Source organism: Balaenoptera borealis (genome assembly GCF_965194805.1).
Source record: "Balaenoptera borealis genome assembly, chromosome: 6".
NCBI classification, from domain to species: Eukaryota; Metazoa; Chordata; class Mammalia; order Artiodactyla; family Balaenopteridae; genus Balaenoptera; species Balaenoptera borealis.
In genome coordinates, this window is record NC_138863.1 from 38,404,142 (window position 1) to 38,422,469 (window position 18,328).

General features: G+C 41.4%; 1 protein-coding gene and 1 long non-coding RNA gene across 3 annotated transcripts in view; one reads left to right on the forward strand and one right to left on the reverse strand.

The window, feature by feature from the left end:
* LOC309631279 overlaps positions 1 to 18,328 on the reverse strand; it is a 357,852-nt gene that overhangs the window by 308,851 nt on the left and 30,673 nt on the right. The window lies entirely within an intron of this gene.
* ANKRD44 (ankyrin repeat domain 44) overlaps positions 1 to 18,328 on the forward strand; it is a 323,453-nt gene that overhangs the window by 280,692 nt on the left and 24,433 nt on the right. For both annotated transcript variants that reach the window (XM_082397319.1, XM_082397320.1), the window contains exons 18-20: positions 5,482 to 5,553; positions 13,867 to 14,068; positions 18,045 to 18,132. In XM_082397319.1, coding sequence (XP_082253445.1) covers positions 5,482 to 5,553; positions 13,867 to 14,068; positions 18,045 to 18,132 — 362 coding nt within the window. The remainder of the gene's footprint in view (positions 1 to 5,481; positions 5,554 to 13,866; positions 14,069 to 18,044; positions 18,133 to 18,328) is intronic.

Below are 18,328 nucleotides of genomic sequence, written 5' to 3' on the forward strand. Positions count from 1 at the left end.
AACACAATTTCCCTCCCCTGACCTTGTGCCTTCTCTTTGTTTCTTATCTTAAAGAAGGCATCACAATTCACCCTGTTACCAAAGCAAGAAAATTGGGTGTCATCCTTGACTCTACACTTTTCCCTTCCTCCGCTGTTCAATCGATGAATGATGTCTGTTACACCTTCTAGGCTCTCAGGTTCATGTGGGTAGCGACCATTTTAGAACTGGAAATCTCAGTGCCTAGCACAGTACTCAATAACTATTGAATGAATGAATAAAGGAGTGAATGAATGTCCTGAATATCCCCACTTCCTTCCATTTCCTCTGCCTCTTCTGTAGTATAGGCCACCGTCCGTTCTCAACAACTTAATAATTCATAATTTAGAAATCCCATAGTTGAAATATCGTAACTGATCTCCCTGCTTCTAGGGTTGTGGTCCCCACCCCCAGCACCACTGCAGTTCATTTTCCACACGGCACAGAGAGATTTTCATGAAACCCAAGAATCTGATTGTGATCATGCCTCTTCCCAGCTGAAAGCACTGCAATGACTCTCACTAATTATCCTGATTTGATGTCCTGGCTTACAGCTGTTATCCCGGCCCAATTGTCAATCTCATAAATGTCCTGAATTGGGCGATAATGATATGATCACCCTATACCTAATCTCTTGTCTGCTTACGTTTCCAGCCTAATTGCTCCTCATTCTTTCCTTACCCCTACATGCTATCTAGTCTTATTAAACTTAAAGCTTTTTGTATTTGTTGTGTTCTCACATGCTCTTCCTTCTGCCTAGAAATTCCCTTCTCTCTTTGCCTCGCAGATTCCTACCATCCGGGTCTCAGGCTAAACCTTCCTTTACAGAAGCGTCTTCTCTGACCCCCAGGGTTATGTCAGGTACCTCTTCCTTCATGTTCCCATAGCATCTTGCATCCTAGCTCTTGCCTCACTGTTTTCACTACCTGTTAATTTCTGTGGTTCCGCACTAGCCTCTAAGTTCTCTCAGGTCAGTGACCACATCTGTTCGCTGCACAGTTGAATCCTGGTGCCTAACCCAGGCTCCCCGACAGAGATGACATTCAGCAAACGTGTAGTGAATGAAGTAAAAATCCCATGCTATTAGAATGATCAAAGTACACGTGTGGAAAAATCTTCCACGATAAATCTTCTGGGAATATGCCTAATTTTTGACTGTAAACAGTACATTTGTCTTCTTGCCTCTGTTCATCGTGTTTGTGATAACGGTGGAAATGATTCTATGTTCCTTTGATTAAAAGTTCATTCTAGGACAGGATTGGGAGTTGGTACGCACGGTCAATTCCAGGAACTCTTGCAGGTGATAATGTTGCAAAACAAAGCAAAGAACAGCTATTTTCTAGCCTTTTCAAGCAGTTGAAGCTACTTTTATTTCAACTATGTATGGCAGATGGTTTTAAAGTTATTTGTTCTGAAGTTAAAGTTAAATTTGCTCTAATTATTCTAATGTATCCTAGATTGCTTAAGTTCCAAATTCTATTCTCACACTAATAAAAACAAACATAAAATGTCTCATACTTCCATATAATTATTTGTATTGTATTATTTGAAAACTTAAAATTGTGTGCTTTTAGATGGTAAATTTTACACTGTTATTTGATCTACCAGAGAATGCAAACATTTTGTTTCACATGCATTGACTAGAAAGGAGTTCTGGACCTATCTAGTGGTCTGTGTACATCATTCTATTAAGTGAAAAGGAAGGTTAATGGCTTTTATTCCAAACAGAAATAGCTTTAGTGTTTTTATTACAAAAACAATACACATTCATGGCCAAAAAAAAATCAGGAAAGATAAAGAAGAAAATAAAAATCATCTGTACTCCCACTTTTAGGTTACTGTGTTAAACATTTTAGGGTATATATTTCTCATCTTTTTTTCTGTATGTGTAGTCATATCAATACAGTTTTTTAAATGGAAATGGTATCATTCCACGCATATGGCTTTAAAATGTGTTTTTCCACTTGACAAGTTTGGGACTTTCCGGGAGAAAAAAATGGGTAAAGAGCATGTTAGGAAGTTTTGCTTCCTAGCGTATTGAGTGGTGTAACTTCCCTTTTGCCATCGCCATTAAGAAAACTTAAATAATCTGTATTACTTTTTGAATCAGTCAGGGTTCATCTGAAGGAAACAGAAGCCATGCTAGCTGTTTTAAGCAGAAAAAGATTTGATTTTTTAAAAATAGGTGTTTATAATATTGTTGGGAGGTCTAGAAGAGGGCGCCCTAGGCTGATCCTCCAGAAATAAACCTAAACTGCACTTGGACTGCCAGGGTGCCTGCCCCTTCCTCAGGATCAGGGAGATGGGGAATCAGAAAGGACCCTGGGGCTTCCCTGGTGGCGCAGTGGTTGAGAATCTGCCTGCCAATGCAGGGGACACGGGTTCGAGCCCTGGTCTGGGAGGATCCCACATGCCGCGGAGCAACTAGGCCTGTGAGCCACAACTACTGAGCCTGCGCGTCTGGAGCCTGTGCCCCGCAACAAGAGAGGCCGCGATAGTGAGAGGCCCGCGCACCGCGATGAAGAGTGAGAGGTCCACGCACTGCGATGAAGAGTGGCTCCCGCTCGCTGCAACTAGAGAAAGCCCTCGCACAGAAACGAAGACCCAACACAACCAAATAAATAAATAAATAAATATATTTAAAAAAAAAAAAAAAAAAGAAAGTACCCTGGAACGGCTGCTCCATAGACACATCAGCCCAGCTGGCGTACGGGGACGGACTTGTCACTGCCACTGCTATTGGCCCTAGAGCCACACAGCATCTGCTGAATCCACACTGCCAAAAACGGATGCCTGTATCCCTGTCTTGCTTCTCTGCCCTCACAAAGATAGTAGCCTGTACACAGGAAGCTAAAAGACAAGCTAAAGTCTCCATGACTCTGCTTACCATCAGAAATCAGAGATGCCCTCCGCTCACTTCTGTCTCTAAAATTTCAGACTGCATCTAATTGGCAGAACCTAAATCACATCTGAAACCCTAGTTCAAGAGAGTCTAGGAAATGTAGTTTGGATATGTCTAGTCTCTGCTGTATAGGGCAGCCCAATCCCATCAGTCAGGAGGCTGGAGTGGACATTGAATACTGCCATAGTCACCACACATCAAGGCTTTGGGTGTTGGGTTTTTGTCCCTTTTGGATGCATCACTATACAAAGAAGAACTTAACAGCAACATAAAGAGGGAGAGTTTATCAGAAGTGGTGATATATACCACTACAATTTATTTACTCCATCCCTATTGCTATTTATTCATTTTCTGTTGTTTGGGTTTTTTTCCCATATAAACAGTGTCTTGATAAACTGCTCTTAGCAGAGTCACTAATAGCCTCCATGTTCCTAAACCCAATGGGCAATTTCTCAGGCCCCATTTTACTTGACCTGTCAGGACTTTTGACATGGCTATGCTTTCTCCCCTTGAAACTCTTTCTTCACTTGGTTTCGGAACCTCCCGCTCTCCTGATGTTCTTTCTAGCTCACCTGCTCGTTCTGCATCTCCTTGCTGGTTCCTTCTCATCTCTCTAGCTCTTAATGTTGGGTGCCCAGGATCCAGTCTCCCTTCTCTGTTTACTCCCTGGCTCATCTCATCCAGCCTTATGGCTTTCAATACCCTGAAGTCCACATCCGTGTATCCTACAGCTGCCGATTAACATGTACTTTTGATGCTTTAAAAACATCTCAAACCTAACATTTCCAAAATCGAACTTCTGCTTTTTCCCACTACATATATTCCACTCACTCCTCCATTTCAGTTCGTGGAACCTCCATCTTTCAGTTTGCTTACAACAAAATCCTGAGGGTCGTCCTTTACTTCTCTCTCTCACATTCACATTCAATCCATCAGCAAATCCTGTTGATTCTGCCTCCAAAAATATCCACAGTCCAACACTTTTCTCCATCCCCACTTGCTCCCTGCGGGTCCAAGCCACTGTTATTTCTCTCTTGGACTTTTGCCCCAGCTCTTCAGTGGTCTCTGTGCCCTCCCTAGAGTCTAAAAGTTAGAACATGTCACCTCTCTGCTCAGAGCACTCCAGTGAAATTCTATCTCACTCAGGATAGAAGTCACAGACTTTTTACAACAACCCAGAAGGCACCTTATGATACTGCCACCCACACTGCCACCATCTTTCTGATTTCCTTTCCATCATTCTCATCCTTGCCCACCTTGCTCCAGTCTCACTGATGATCTTAGGCATCTCTGTCCCTAAAGGACTCGGCAATTGCTGGCCCCTCTGCTTGGAATGCTCTTCCCCCAGACATCCACAAGGCCCTCTCTTCACCCCCAGATGTTGTTCAGCCATCACCTGCTCAATAAGGCCTTTCCTGATCTCTGTATTTAAAGTTGCAAACAGACCTCTCCTCCAGCCTTCCGAACCCTCCTTCTCGGTTTTATCTTTCTCCATCGCACACCTACGGCTTTCTAATTAATTATATAACTTCTTTCTTCTATTGCCTGCCCTGCCCCCTGTGAAAAAATTGATTTTTAAATATATTTTAAATTATTGAGTCAGTGCATGGAACAGTATCTGGGCACATTGGTAGTCATTCATCAAGTGTTTGTTGAATGAATATATTTCTTTATACATGTGTCATTGTGCACTTGTCTAATTATTTAGTGGGGATTAATTCCTAGGGTCAAAGATATGCACAAAATTGCCCGGAAAGGTTTTAACAATTTGTTCTCCCAACAAGAGTCAATGAAATGTCTTTTTCCTGATACCCTCACCAACATCATACCCTAGTCACACTATCCGTTCCATTCCTTGAGCTCACCGTGTTCATCCCTACTTGATGCATTTGCACTGACTCCTTCCTGCTCCCAGAATGCTCTCCTGCCACATTTTGACTTGATTTCACTCTTCTTCTTATTCAGGTCTCACTTGAACTGTCATCTCCTTGGAGAGGCCTCCCCCGGCCATCAGCTGTAGAGTAACTTCCCAGTCACTCCATATCACATCACCCTAATTTACTTTCATTACAGCATATTTCTCTACCAGATATTTTCTTATGTGTATGTTGTTTATTTGTTTGTCTGTGCTTTCCCGCTCTAGAATGTAAGCTCCGTGAGAACAAGAGCTTCCTAAGTCTTTTGCAACGCTATCTCCATAAATGTGTGTTTGATAATGGAATAGACCCTGGGTATTGTAATTTTCTCGCTGTGACGATCTGCTGGGTGGGAAGTGGATTTAACATGAATTATTTGCCTAGATTGGTGAAGCTGAGCAACTTTTCAAGTATGAAAGCTTCCTTTTGAATAACAAATGCTAAGATGACCTAGAAGTTGAAATATTCAGTTAGCATATTTGTTTTAGATATGCTATATCAGATTTCTTATGTTTCTGAGAAGTTGCATGATTTCTTAAGTTTCTGAAGCCTCCTTTCTCATTTATGTCAACATTTGTATCCATAAAGTAGGATTCCTTCTGCAAATTGCACTCACGTACTGTTGTTTTCTTTGTGTCTCCACAGCTTTTGGAAAGAACCAACAGTGTTTTTGAAGAGTCAGATGCCGGTGCTACCAAGAGTCCGCTCCACTTAGCTGTAAGTGAGATGCTGTGGGCAGCTTCCCCTGTTACAAAAAGAACCTCAGCGTTCCTAAAACTAGGCTGCTCTTAAAAGGAAAGCATAGCAATGCATAATAACTCATAATGGAAACAGTACATGGGTAAAGGCTCAGGCTGCGGTGAGAAAGCATGTCTCAAATTCCAATCCCAGCTTCCTGGTGACCTTAGACACATTACTTACCCTGTCTGAGCCTCGATTTCCCCATCTGTGAAATGAGGATACAGGAAAAGAGACAACGTGCATGAAGCCGTATCACGGTGCCCTTAATAATGATTGTTATAAATTTTAAGTCTCTAAATTATTATTATCTAGTAGTTAAATCGGTAAACTGAGGAAATGTTTTATTTTGGTTTTAGAGATTTAAGTATAGACAACAAGTATTGAACTTACAGATAATCGAATGCCACAGTTAAAAACTTGAGATATTTAAATACAGACTTGTGAGAGCAAGATGAAAATATGCATAATTGCAACTCTGCTGCTTCTGCCTGGGCTTGGAATCGGGGTCTCAGAGGAGGTATCAGGCGCTGATTCTTGTACTGGGTGAGATCTGGGAGGGAGGGGAGCAGGAGTTATTCTGTCACCAGTAAAGCTTCCTTTCCACATCCCAATCATTGAAGAGAAATGCAATAGCTCAGAGTGAGGATCCCCAAACTCTCTCTGAGGGTGACCGAGCTGGGAAGTTCACTACCACTCTACTTCAGTTAAGGTCTTGCTAACCGTTGATAATCAGCAGCTGTTCCCTAGGAGCCTCTCAGACTGGCAACAGCCAGCTCACCTACGCAGGGCTCTGCTGAGCTGTGAGGCCTCGGTCCAGGGCCATCAAGAAGGTGTTTGGATGCACCCAGAGGCTGGATGCTGGGAAGAGTAGGATGCTGGGTCTCTGTGTTTAATGATTATGACATTTCACTCAGTACCACGCACACATAAGCACTTATTCAGTTTCCTTCTGATGAAAAATTGAGATGGAGATTTTGGAGAGCAGAGAGGAGTGTTTTATTGATGGCATACATAAGCAGTCAGGCAAGGTAAGAAGGGATGAGGCCATCCCGTAAGGATTGGGATGAACCGATCACACTCACGGAGCCCTCCCTTCTTTGCCAGTCTCCCCACATACTCACCAGCACACCTGATAACATCCCACTCACCACCCTCTGCCACATCTACCAACGCAGGGACTATACACACAGACACACGCACACACTGAGTCCAGTGAAATCAGGCTAAAATGTCCATTCATCTTTCTTCCAGACATGGGCTTAGAGTAGAAAAGGTGGATGGAGAGTAGGATATTTACATGTATACAATTTCATACCAGTCGGCTCTTAGTACAGGTTGCTCTACAGGTTGACCCTAGAATCTCTGCCCAGCCATCTGCTGTGCCTGGGGAAGTTACCCCAAAGCTGGGAGAGGCCTATTGGAAAGGTTATCTCAGGTAGAATTCTCATGCCCTATGAAGGTGGGGTTGATTGCTTTGCTAAGCCTGCTGGTAATATGAGAAGAGACTTTCCTAGCTTCCAAAAAATTCTATCATCTCTCATTCTTTTTTTTTTTTTCTTTCAAAAATTATTGTTGAGTGCTTACTGGGTGCCAGGTACTCTGCTAAGCGTTGTGGGTTGTGGGTTCCCAGTCCTGTAAAGACAGGGTGGTGCAATATCATCGGAGAGAGTTGGGCTTTGGTAGTTCTACACCTAGGGGATCCTAGCCACCAGTCTTCTCATTAGCAACTCGCCTGGACATGGTTTTTCCATCTGTAGATTAAAAGGAGTGAGTTAGTTAAGGATCCCCAAACCCTTTCCAATTTGTTAATTTATTTAATTGTTTTTTGTATGATCTTGGCCAAGTACCTAACCTCTTGTGTCTCAGTTTTCCCACTCATAATACGGGGAGAATAGCAGTACCTCTGTCATAGGGCCACTGGGGGGATGACCTGGGTTAATGCATGTAAAGCAGTTAGAACACCACCTGGCACTATCATCCTCGCTATTAGTAACATCAGTATCATTCTTTCCTTTGACATATACTGACTGTGCGTGTACCAAACACTGTTTCGGGAGCTGGAGAGATGGCAACAAACAAAACCCAGCCACTGTCCTTGTAGAGTGTGCAGTCTAGGAGAGACAATAGGCAAGTAAATACGCAACATGGCAGGTGGTCAGAAGTGCTGCTGCAAATGGGAGCAGTGAGACAGAGAGCATCGACGTGCAGTCTGGGCGCTGTTTCCCACAACATAGCATCTCACGTTTGACCAGGGATGCGACAAGCTAACCATTTGGTCTCTGACAGAAGAATGCTCTGGGCAGAAGTGCAGAGTCCCTGGGGTGAGAGCACACTTGGCATGTTCTCAGAGCAGCAAGGCCACCATGGCTGGAGCACAGTGATGCGGGGAGGGTGGTAGGCGTCCGAGTGTCGTAGAGGGGGCAGGGAGGCGGGGGAGGGCCACAGACTCCAGGGGGAGCTTTGACTTTTTCACTGAGCAAAAGAGGAAACCATTTGGAGGGTTTTGAGGAGACAGATGATGTGATATGACTTTTATCTTAGAAGGATCACTTTAACGTCTGCATTGAGTTTAAACTGTCAGGGAACAAAGCAGAAACTAGACAACCAGGCAAGCGATGATGGTGATAACTTTGACCAGGGTGATCGCAGTGGGTCAATTCTAAAACTATTTTATTTTTTCCCTCTAAAAGCTAATACTTTTTAAAGAAATTATTATTTGCTCCAAGAACCCCGCAAGTATGCCCATCGCCCTCCCCAGGGCCCTCTGTAGCAATTAACTTGATTAAAACCCAAGGGACATTATTTCTTCCGTGGAAGATTCTACAGTGAAAGAGAACCAGATGCCCCCAAACCTTGACTACCCCAAGAAACCTGGCTGGCCTTGAGTTACTATTTCCTGGCTGAATGATTCAAGTCTCCAGGGTTATCTGCCCAGTGAATTTCATAAGCATTTCATCCACTTGAAAAAAATTAAATCAAGAAACAAGGCTATGCAAATGAAAGGCTCCAGCTGTCAAGATTTCCAGATGGACCCATTGTTTCATGGATTCTGTTGAGATCCCAAATTCTTTCTTCTTGCTGCCCTCAGTTCCAATCTAAAAAGTTCAAAGAAATTAATTATGTTTAAGAAGTATTTAAGTTACTTAATGAGATTTTTTTAAAGTCTTTTGTAAAACAAATTTGAAATGTTTGATTGCCACCTCTAGTGAAGGCTTAAACTGGGTTGTCTATTGAAAGCCAAAATACTACATGCTTTTTGAACCAGCATATTTGCTCTTTTGTGTGATTACTTCTTCCTGGAGATATTTTAGAAATTATTTGTGGAATTACCCACTAAACACCTGATTTAGGATGGGAATAGAAAGAAAAATAAGACAATGTTCATCATGCACTGCTGATATGAGAAAGGTCTTCTTTCCTGACTACCTGAGTCTCTTTCAGAGAGTTTAAAGCTTTATTGTATACTTTCTTATAGACTCTAAGAACCACATAACTGCCTAAAGACAGAATCATGCATTTAACCACAGAATAGAATTCCATATTATGTGGTAGTTTGTTTCTAGGGTTAAGCCCTAAAGTGTGAAGGTAAGTGAAAATTCTTGTATTATCAAATTTACCTTTATTATTTCCATTAAATTGCCCTGGAAGTATAGTATATATAGTGTTATGTCTTCAACTCCATATTGTAATGCTTTTGGATACTAAAATTCAAGAGCTGCAGGCTTGACTAATGGAAGAAACAAAGGGAATTCTATATATAAATCTGGCCTTTCAACCATCCTGTCTTTGAATTTTTAAGTGCCTGATATAGAAGAAAGTATGGATTGGAATTCTGAAGGTTTCCTTCAGCAGGGTTCACTCCATTTTATTTTAATGTTAAGCCTCTTTAACTTTAACACATGCAAATAGGTTTATTTTTTGTTGTGAGAATTAAAGGAGAAACTGCAGGGGTCTTTTACAGGAGTTAAGTTCTTAAGTCAGCGCCTAAGCTAAGTGCCCTTTGATGTGACTCTGCTGTCCTGAACAGTGCTGATCCCTCTACATCGCCTTCCTTCCTGAATATTTCTTTTTGCCCTGGGTTTTCTCTTTATTAAAATCTGAATATGTGAGCCATGGTGCTTTGTAGATATGCATGCAGTTTATAGGTTGCCAATTCTATTTTCCTAGGCTAAGTCAAATTGACAGAAATTGTAAATGTTTACTATCTTTGTCATCATAGTAACTGCCACTGAAGGAATGAGCATTTGCAAATAGCATCTAGAACCGTCTGTTATCTACATGGACTCATTTCCCTTTGATGTAAAGTCAGGATTTCTACATAAGCTGAATCAGTCACTACCATTACCATTTAAAATTAGAAGAGGTGTTATGCAAAAATAAGCCACAGACTCAAGCCCAGAGTCAAGTGAGATAGACTGACTTATACCCTGATGTAGATGCTCCTGTTGCCACAGCCCTTTATAGGAGGATAGGTGCTCCCAAGTTGGCTTAAAATCACCAATGACGAGTTGATGATGGCCGAAACTAGGTGATGGGTATTTGGGAATTTATGCCACTATCCTCTATTCTTTATATAAATTTGAAACTTCCTGTAATAAAAAGTTAAAGAAGCATATATCTTATGGTCTTGTTGTATCCTCTCCATAGTAGGAGCTCGTGAGAAGCCCACAGCTCGGGCTCTGGGATCTGACTGGTCTGCCTTTGAATTCCGGCTCCACCACATAAGGCTGAGGGCTGAGTAACATCTCAGCCTTTCTGTGTCCTTGTTGGTGAGATGGGAATAACAACAGCATCCAAACCATGGGTTGTCGTAATAATTAAATAAGGTGCTACGTGTCCAGTCCTGCCTGACACACAGCAAGTACTCAGTGAAATTAACTATTGCTTCAGAAGTTAGGTTAGACTAAAGGCTTTCCATCCTAGGTTTCTGATTCAATATTTGTTATTAAGCTCTCTGAGCCATTACACATAGGCACGAAAGTATTTTGCTTGAAAGTCAGTTAAATGGAATTACTGGGAAAAATTATAAGACACTGCCTAAAAACATAGATTCTGGTGGTCACAGATTGTGGGTTTCAAACCTGACTTTGTCACTTACTAGCTTAAGTGATCTTGGGTGAATTAATTAACATTGCTTGTTTTTTTTTTTTCATCTATAAAAAGGATGTTTGCAAAGATTAGAGCTCAACACAGTGCCCTCAATAAATAGTTGCTATTTTTAAAATATATTCTTATCACTAATATTAATAAATTATAATAGCAGTCATTATATTCATTCATTTATTCCTCAAATAATTGTTGAGTGTCTACTCTGTGCTGTGCACGAGTCTAGAATACAGCAATGAGCAATACACATAAAGTACCTTCTGTCCTAGATAACAAACAAATCAATAGATATGTAACAGATATCAAGTGATAATAAATGCTATAAAGCTAAAATAAAGCAGGATAAGTGGGGTGGAGAGTATCCGACATGTTGAGGAGAAGGGTAGTGGGCTACTTTATATGGGCCTGAGAAGCCACCAGATAAGGGGACAGTTGAAGCAGAATTACTGAAAAAGCCCTGTGGCTCTTTGCGGGAAGGGCTTTCCAGGCAGGGGAAACAGAAAGGACAGATGCAATGGCCCAGAGGAGGACATGCATGACTTAATCATAGGGGGTGCAGAGGGGAGGCTAGAGTGGTTGGAACAGAGTGACTGAGGGGCTATGCTGATTGACAGGGTCGAGGGAGGCCAAATCCTAAGGGCCTGAATGGTCATGAGAAGTTTGGGATTTTATTATCAGTGAGGGAATTATCAATGAGTTTTCATCAAGGAGTGCTATATCCAACTTGAGTTTTAAAAGATTTCATCCTGTGGCTGTTCAGTAACAGTTTGCAGGAGGGCAAGGATGGAAAGGGAAGCTTTTGCCATAATCCTGGCCACAGAGGATGTGGTATAGTGAGAGCTGGATAGATTCTGGATATATTTTAAAGAAAGAGTAGAGATGATTATGGCTTGGAAGCAGAGATGATTGTGGCATTGAGGGCTGCTACTAGTCACCCAACACCTGTGTGTGAATTACAACAGGGATATGGATAGATATTTCCTGCCGGATGCCCGAGAACCTGATGACACCTCTGTGTGGTTAGCAAAAGTGTCCCTTCCTCTCAGCAGACACATCCCTGTACCAGGGCATGGCAAGGCAGTGGGAAGGGGTGGGGAAGCTACTTGTCAGCACCCCCTTGCCCCAGTGTCCCAGAGCCCTTGTGCAGGGCCACAACCCTGGGCTTAAGAGGGAAGACGAAGAGGATGCCAAAATATTGGGCCTGAGCAACTAGAACAAAATTGCCATTTACTGAGATGCAGCAAATTTTAGGAGGGAAATTAAGAACTCAGTTTGGGACATGTTAAGCTTGAGATGCATATTAGGTATTCAAGTGGAAATTTCAGTAGACAGTTGAATATATATGTCTTGCAAAGTAAAAGAAGTAGTTAGAACTGGGATATAAATTTGGGATTCATCAGCATATGAGTTATTATACTACATATATATGTTTAATATGTAGCATAATGATCATAATCATTCACAAAAATAATATAATGAGAAAGTTTTAAAAACAGTTCCTATCAGCATCTTAAATCTTGTGGGTCCTTTTAATCTAGTTTTTGTTATTGTTGTGGTTGACATGTACTTGGGAAAAACATTCAAATGGTTTTTTAAAAGATAAGGTGAAATGAGTCCACATGTTCATTACTTTACCTCCCATTTCTAGAGGTAACCACTGTTAACAGTTTCCTTTGTATCCTTCTAAAATTTTCAATGAATACAGAAATATACATAGATACAGATATGTGTATATCTGGATATATTTGCTTTTTATAAAATTGTTATATGTACTATTTTCAACTTTCTTTTACAATTTTTGATAGATTTTTGTCAAATCACCCTCCACAAATGTCACACCAATATATACTCCCACCACCAGAGCGTAGATTGCTTTTTTTTCACCAGGTCTTATCTAATACTGGACATGCCCAAACTTAATCATTGCCATTTGGTAGTTGAAAAATAGTACCCTAAAAATTTACATGGTTTTTTTTCGTATATGTATTGACCTTTTATATTTCTTTTTCTGTGAGCTGACTTTTCATGTCCTTTACACATTTTCCTAGTTTTTAAAATAGTTTGTATAAGTTCTTTGTGTATTAAGGAAATTAGTCCTTTGTCTGTGCTAAGCCGTTTTTCAAATAAATCGTGCCTTGAGTAATTGCTGCAGTAGAAAAACAGAAAGTGCAGGAGACATAAGAGGAAACTTTGGCTGCTGACGACACTGGGGACAGGCTTTTCCTCTGTCTCCTTCTTTACTTCCCTCCACCAAATTCCCACCCCCACCGTATCCTTATCTGTTTTCTTTCTTTTATTTCAATGTCCTTGGCCTTATATGTGCATATACATTTTTTTTTTTTACCTTATAGACTTAGTAAAAATTACCTTTCGGGCTTTTAGTTTTGTGTTTTAGTATGAAGCCTCCTAACTTTAATGCAGCATAAGACTTCACAATAGGTCTGAACTTGGCACTGATGTATGGAATATACTTCCATAATTGGTTTTATGTTTTCATTATAATCAGTGGAGGAAACAGAGGAGAGAAGAGGAAGCATCAACTATGTATAAGACACGATGCAAATCCTGTGCGATTTTATCTCTTCTCGTCTTCTCTGGAAGGCAGCTTTTATTGCTCTCTTTTATAGATGAGGAAACAAAGTCTAAGTGAAATTAAGAAACTCACCTAGGATCACGAGGTTGAAATTTAAAATGTTGGACTGTGGCAGAAGGTCACTATGCCTCTGTTGAATTACAAAGTCCACAGTGTTTTTAGTGGTTTTTTTCCCTCGAGGTTTAACAGAAAAGTCTCCTGAAAAAATATTCTGATTGTGTTAATAGGTTTAGGACTGAACTGGCAGATGAAAAAATATATTAATTCATTCAGCTATTAGTCTGCATTAGATTATTAGATCAATAGATATAAATATAAGAATACATTGATACATTTAGTACCTTTGGAATAAATTATTTGACAAAAGAGAAAGAACATGAAGAAATGCATATGTAACTGTGAGGTCTGTGCGTTATAATTTTTCCATCTAACTCTGGTTTTGCCTGTGTTTCAATAATTATTCCAAGCATCTTTCTGATGTGCTCTTTGGAGTGGTCTCCATGCGTGATCTGAGAGCCTTAGCCCCTCACGTGGATTGTTGTGGGATTTAAGGTGAGCAGGCATTTGAGTGGTTGGTTTCTCCTTTGCAGGCCTACAATGGGCACCACCAGGCCTTGGAAGTCCTTCTGCAGTCGCTGGTGGACCTGGACATCAGGGATGAGAAAGGCCGCACTGCTCTGGATCTGGCTGCCTTTAAGGGACACACAGAATGTGTGGAAGCACTTATCAATCAGGGTGCGTCCATCTTTGTGAAAGACAATGTAACCAAAAGAACCCCACTTCATGCCTCAGGTAGGTCTTGTCAAGAGTCTGGTTACCCTAGTTTTGTGGCCCACTTATAAGTTCAAGTAAAAGGATGGCAGCATTTTCTTTCATCCCAATTGTTAAAATATCTATTTTCTTTCTACATCAAACATGCCTACACTCTTCCAAAATGCTTTTGGCTTACTATCCACTTGGTGACAACTGGTATTCTATGGCCAGAGAGCCTCTGGCCTTTTTCTTTAAAGACAATTTTTTTTTAGAGCAGTTTTAGGTTCACAGGAAAATTGAAAAGAAGGTACAGAGATTTTCCACATACCCCCTGTCTCCCACATGTGCATAGCCTCCCCCATTATCAACATCCCTCACCAGAATGGAACATTTATTACAATGGATGAACCTACATTGACACACCATAATCATCCAAAGTCCATAGTTTACATTAGGGTCCACTCTCAGTGTTGTACATTCTATGAATTTGGACAAATGTATAATGGCATGTATCCATCATTCTGCCCTAAAAATCCTCTGTGCTGCATCTGGCCTTCTCCTTAACTCCAAAGAGAACCTTTGGCCAATGGCAGTCACAAAACTTTCTGAAAAAAGGGCAAGGTGTAGTGTGATCTGCAGATAAATTACATAGAATAAAATCACACAGCATTTCGAAGCACAAAATTAATGATATTTCACAGCTACTTCATAAAAGGAGTTGTCATACAGCAGTCTACTCAGTACGTTATTGTGCAGCCCAAATGGTACTTCTTCACTTTTGCTCTGATTCTTGATGCATCAGGTGTAAAAATAGGGACTCTTAAAAAGTGCATGTATTTTTCAAGAAGTAAGTAATTTGCCTTTTCTGGGACTTTTCTTCAACATACATAAAATAAAACTGTGTCCAGACACTTCTAGACATATACACAGATGTAAAGGTAATGTGGAAGAGTTTCTAGCTCAGCTAAGGCATAATTTCCTTTGGACTCAGGAATTCAATGATAATGGCCTTTGATCAGGAAAGCAGGTATCATCTTATAAAGAGAAATAACCATGAAATAATGGATGTATTGAGGAAGAAAAGGAGTGAAAGCAGTTTTCGAAAGACTTTATGATTCTTGTACTTGGGAAAATGTTCTTGGAATGTTAGATTTTGTGGAAGTATTGCCATCCACATCCCTGAATTTCCAAACCACTGAAGAAAAACAATATGGAGATTGAAAAACACGGTGTTGCCTAATTATCTGGAAATGATTGTTCCTGGAAAAAACTTTGGCAATGGTTGGTATGGTTAAATTATAAATTCTTATTTCCCAAAATCACATTTAGTCTTTTTGGTATTTTTGGTATTTATAAGTATTATTATAAAGTTTGGTATTCTAGGCTTTCTTGGTGTTATCTTAAAGTTTACATTTAGTTCTCCTTTTTAAATAGTAGTTGCCTATTATGAAGGCAAGCATTGTGCTTCAGTTACCATGTACTTCCTGACAATTACAAAGGGCCTATTTTGATTGTGGAAAATCACCCTTGTGAACAGGTAAACAATGAAGAATAATCATTGTCACTCATTTGCCGCTGTGATATTGGTTGCGGTCCAATGGAGCCCCCTAGTGGTCAAGAGGACTCACTCCTTTTGGGTTTCCCTCGTGTCATTCATTAAAAAGATGCAGGCTGTCATTTGACTCTGTTCTCCACAAAATGTCTGCTGTGCAGAAGCTTTAGCCTGTGCTTTGAGAATCTGCTTCTCCAGAATCTTTTCCAGCTCATTTGAGATGCCAATTTTTTTGTTTGTTTCAAATCCTGAGAGTACAGTGAGGAGGAGGAGCCAGGATGGATTTTAGAGGGTTTGGCACAGATAGTTGTAATGACAGTTGTGGTCTTTGAGCAGCCTGAGAAATGGCTGTCACTCATAGTCAGGGAGAGGCTGAGCTAGTCTGAAACAAAGCTGGACTTGGCAGTGCACAGCTAAAGGAGATGGTAGCATCTTTTTGTTGGAAGGCAACTGCGGAAAAACATAGTTTGTGGGAAGCCAACGAGAATCCTAGGGTAGCTACACTTTTACGATAAGGGGGAATTATATTTACTGAGGGCTATTAGCTAAGTTCAAAAAGCTACTGTACACGGCCTCACCTCCCACCCCCTCACCGCCCCCCCCAAAAGAAGACACACTACTGAAGAAATTGGTTTGCTCTCCAGCATAATGAATGAGTGATACAAACTTAGATGATTTTTCCCCCCTTCTTCTGTTTAGGCAAAAATCAAAATCCTTGGAACCATTATGATTATGAGTGTTTAAAGAATATCAAATTGCTATAGAAAGAGGAATCAATCAAAATATGCTGTACCTCCATTTCATGAGCATTATAAAATACCACCACCTGTAGTATTTAGCTATCAGTCCTCTGCTAATTATTTACTTTTGAGCATACATTAAACCCCTTGCATATTTCACCATTGGTAACAGATTTAATGTAATTTTTAAAACAAAAAGCAAAACAACAGCAACAACAATATTTCCACTAAATTTCCTCCTGAGGTACATAAATGGGATGTTGCTGAGCATTAGCTGAATGCAGTGTCTACAAAATGTGGGTATTATTCCTGTAGTTAAATTGAGTGGTGTCGATGAATGTGAGCTAATTCTAATACGTATTGTCCCTGAAAAATGTGTCTTTGTTAAATTAACCTTCTCTCGTGACTGGCATGCAATAAAAAGGGCTGTAAAACGCAGCTCTTAGAAGAGCCTCTATCAACCTAACATAGCTGCATCTATTCCCTTCTCTCTCCACATCCATAACGAGGTTAATGCAATGTATTTTATGGTATTCTCATTGTTCAGAGAGGAGAGAAGGTCACGTTTGGAATTTTAAACATATTTGTTCGCGTCCTACTCCCTGAATGGAAAGCCATGTCTTTTGTAAGGCTGTGGGTTCCATTCAACAAGCTGGAGGAAAGTACCTTACCTCAGGGATTGTCGTCCCCGGAGGTTTGCTTCCGGGCCCTGGGGCACCGCAGCTCCTAAAAGAAGCATCTTGCCTGGTGCTTGCCCTGCCCTGTGTGGGCTCTGCCCTGGCCGGTCAAGGCCAACCCAAGGTTGGGGCCACACTTCCTGCCCATTGCCAGTCCCTACCCAGGCAGCTGGGTGAGGAGGGGCAGGGTGACGGCCTGCTGCACCCCAGTCAGAGCTTGGAAGGGAGAAGGGGACAGAGGAGACGGGGTGGGGGGTGGTGGTTGGGGTGGGGGGAGGCCGCCGGGAGAAGGCAGAGAAATGAAGGCTTTGATTTGAGGAACTCAGATGGAGGCGTCCTCCAGCTACTGGGGGGTCCATCTGTGAGTCTCCTGGGAGTGCCAGTCAATCAATGAGCAGTGAGCCAATGGCTCGTGTACACCCTGCCGGCTTGAGGTTTTGCTTTAAGTCACCACTAATCAGTTGGAGCAGAATAACTGCATCAACGTCTACCTCAGAATGTAAAATGATGGGGAAAAGAGGTAAGATCTGTTCCCGTCTCCCTTCTTCCCCTCCTCTGCTCCCCTCCCCGCTCCTCTTCCCTTCTGCCCCTCCCCTCATTCGCTTGCTCTCCTCTCCCTCCTCCTCTGCCTTCTCCTCCCCCTTCGACCTGCTTTTTAAAAAGGGCTGGAGGCAGGCTAGACACAGGATGATTACACAGAATTGAGAGGCTCTCTTAGAGGAACAGAAAGGATAACTGGAAAGTGGAGAGAGATGATCAGTCCCATAGGAGGAGATAAGAAAGGATGTCCTGTTTAAGGAAAAAAGCCTCTATACAGCAACCAGGAAAAAAAGTTAGTTGAGGACCAAAGTGCCCTATAGGAAGAAAGGGGAAGATGGGTTGGTAACATACACATTGTGTGCTTTGCCCAGCAGCTGGCACGACCTGGAAACCTGGAGATGTCTGTTAGCAACAATTGAAAACCACCCATTTGAAGTCCAAATAAATTTCACTTTGGAGGGATATGTGTGGTCTGTTAAAAGAATGCCCATTATTTTCTTTTTCAGTAATTAATGGTCACACACTGTGTTTGCGGCTATTACTAGAAATTGCAGACAACCCAGAAGTGGTTGACGTGAAAGATGCCAAAGGACAGTAAGTGTTCATGCGCTTGGGGTTGACATTTCAAATCACTGCAGGTGACTGGTTAATTTGTTAAATAGCTAGGAGGGCCGACTGCTGAATTCTAGGTTGGGGGTATATATTGGGGTGAAATTCATGGACGAGGGTCCTAGAATAATACAGTGGCTTTGCACTGGAGTGTATATCCAAGAAAAATGTGTGTGTGTGT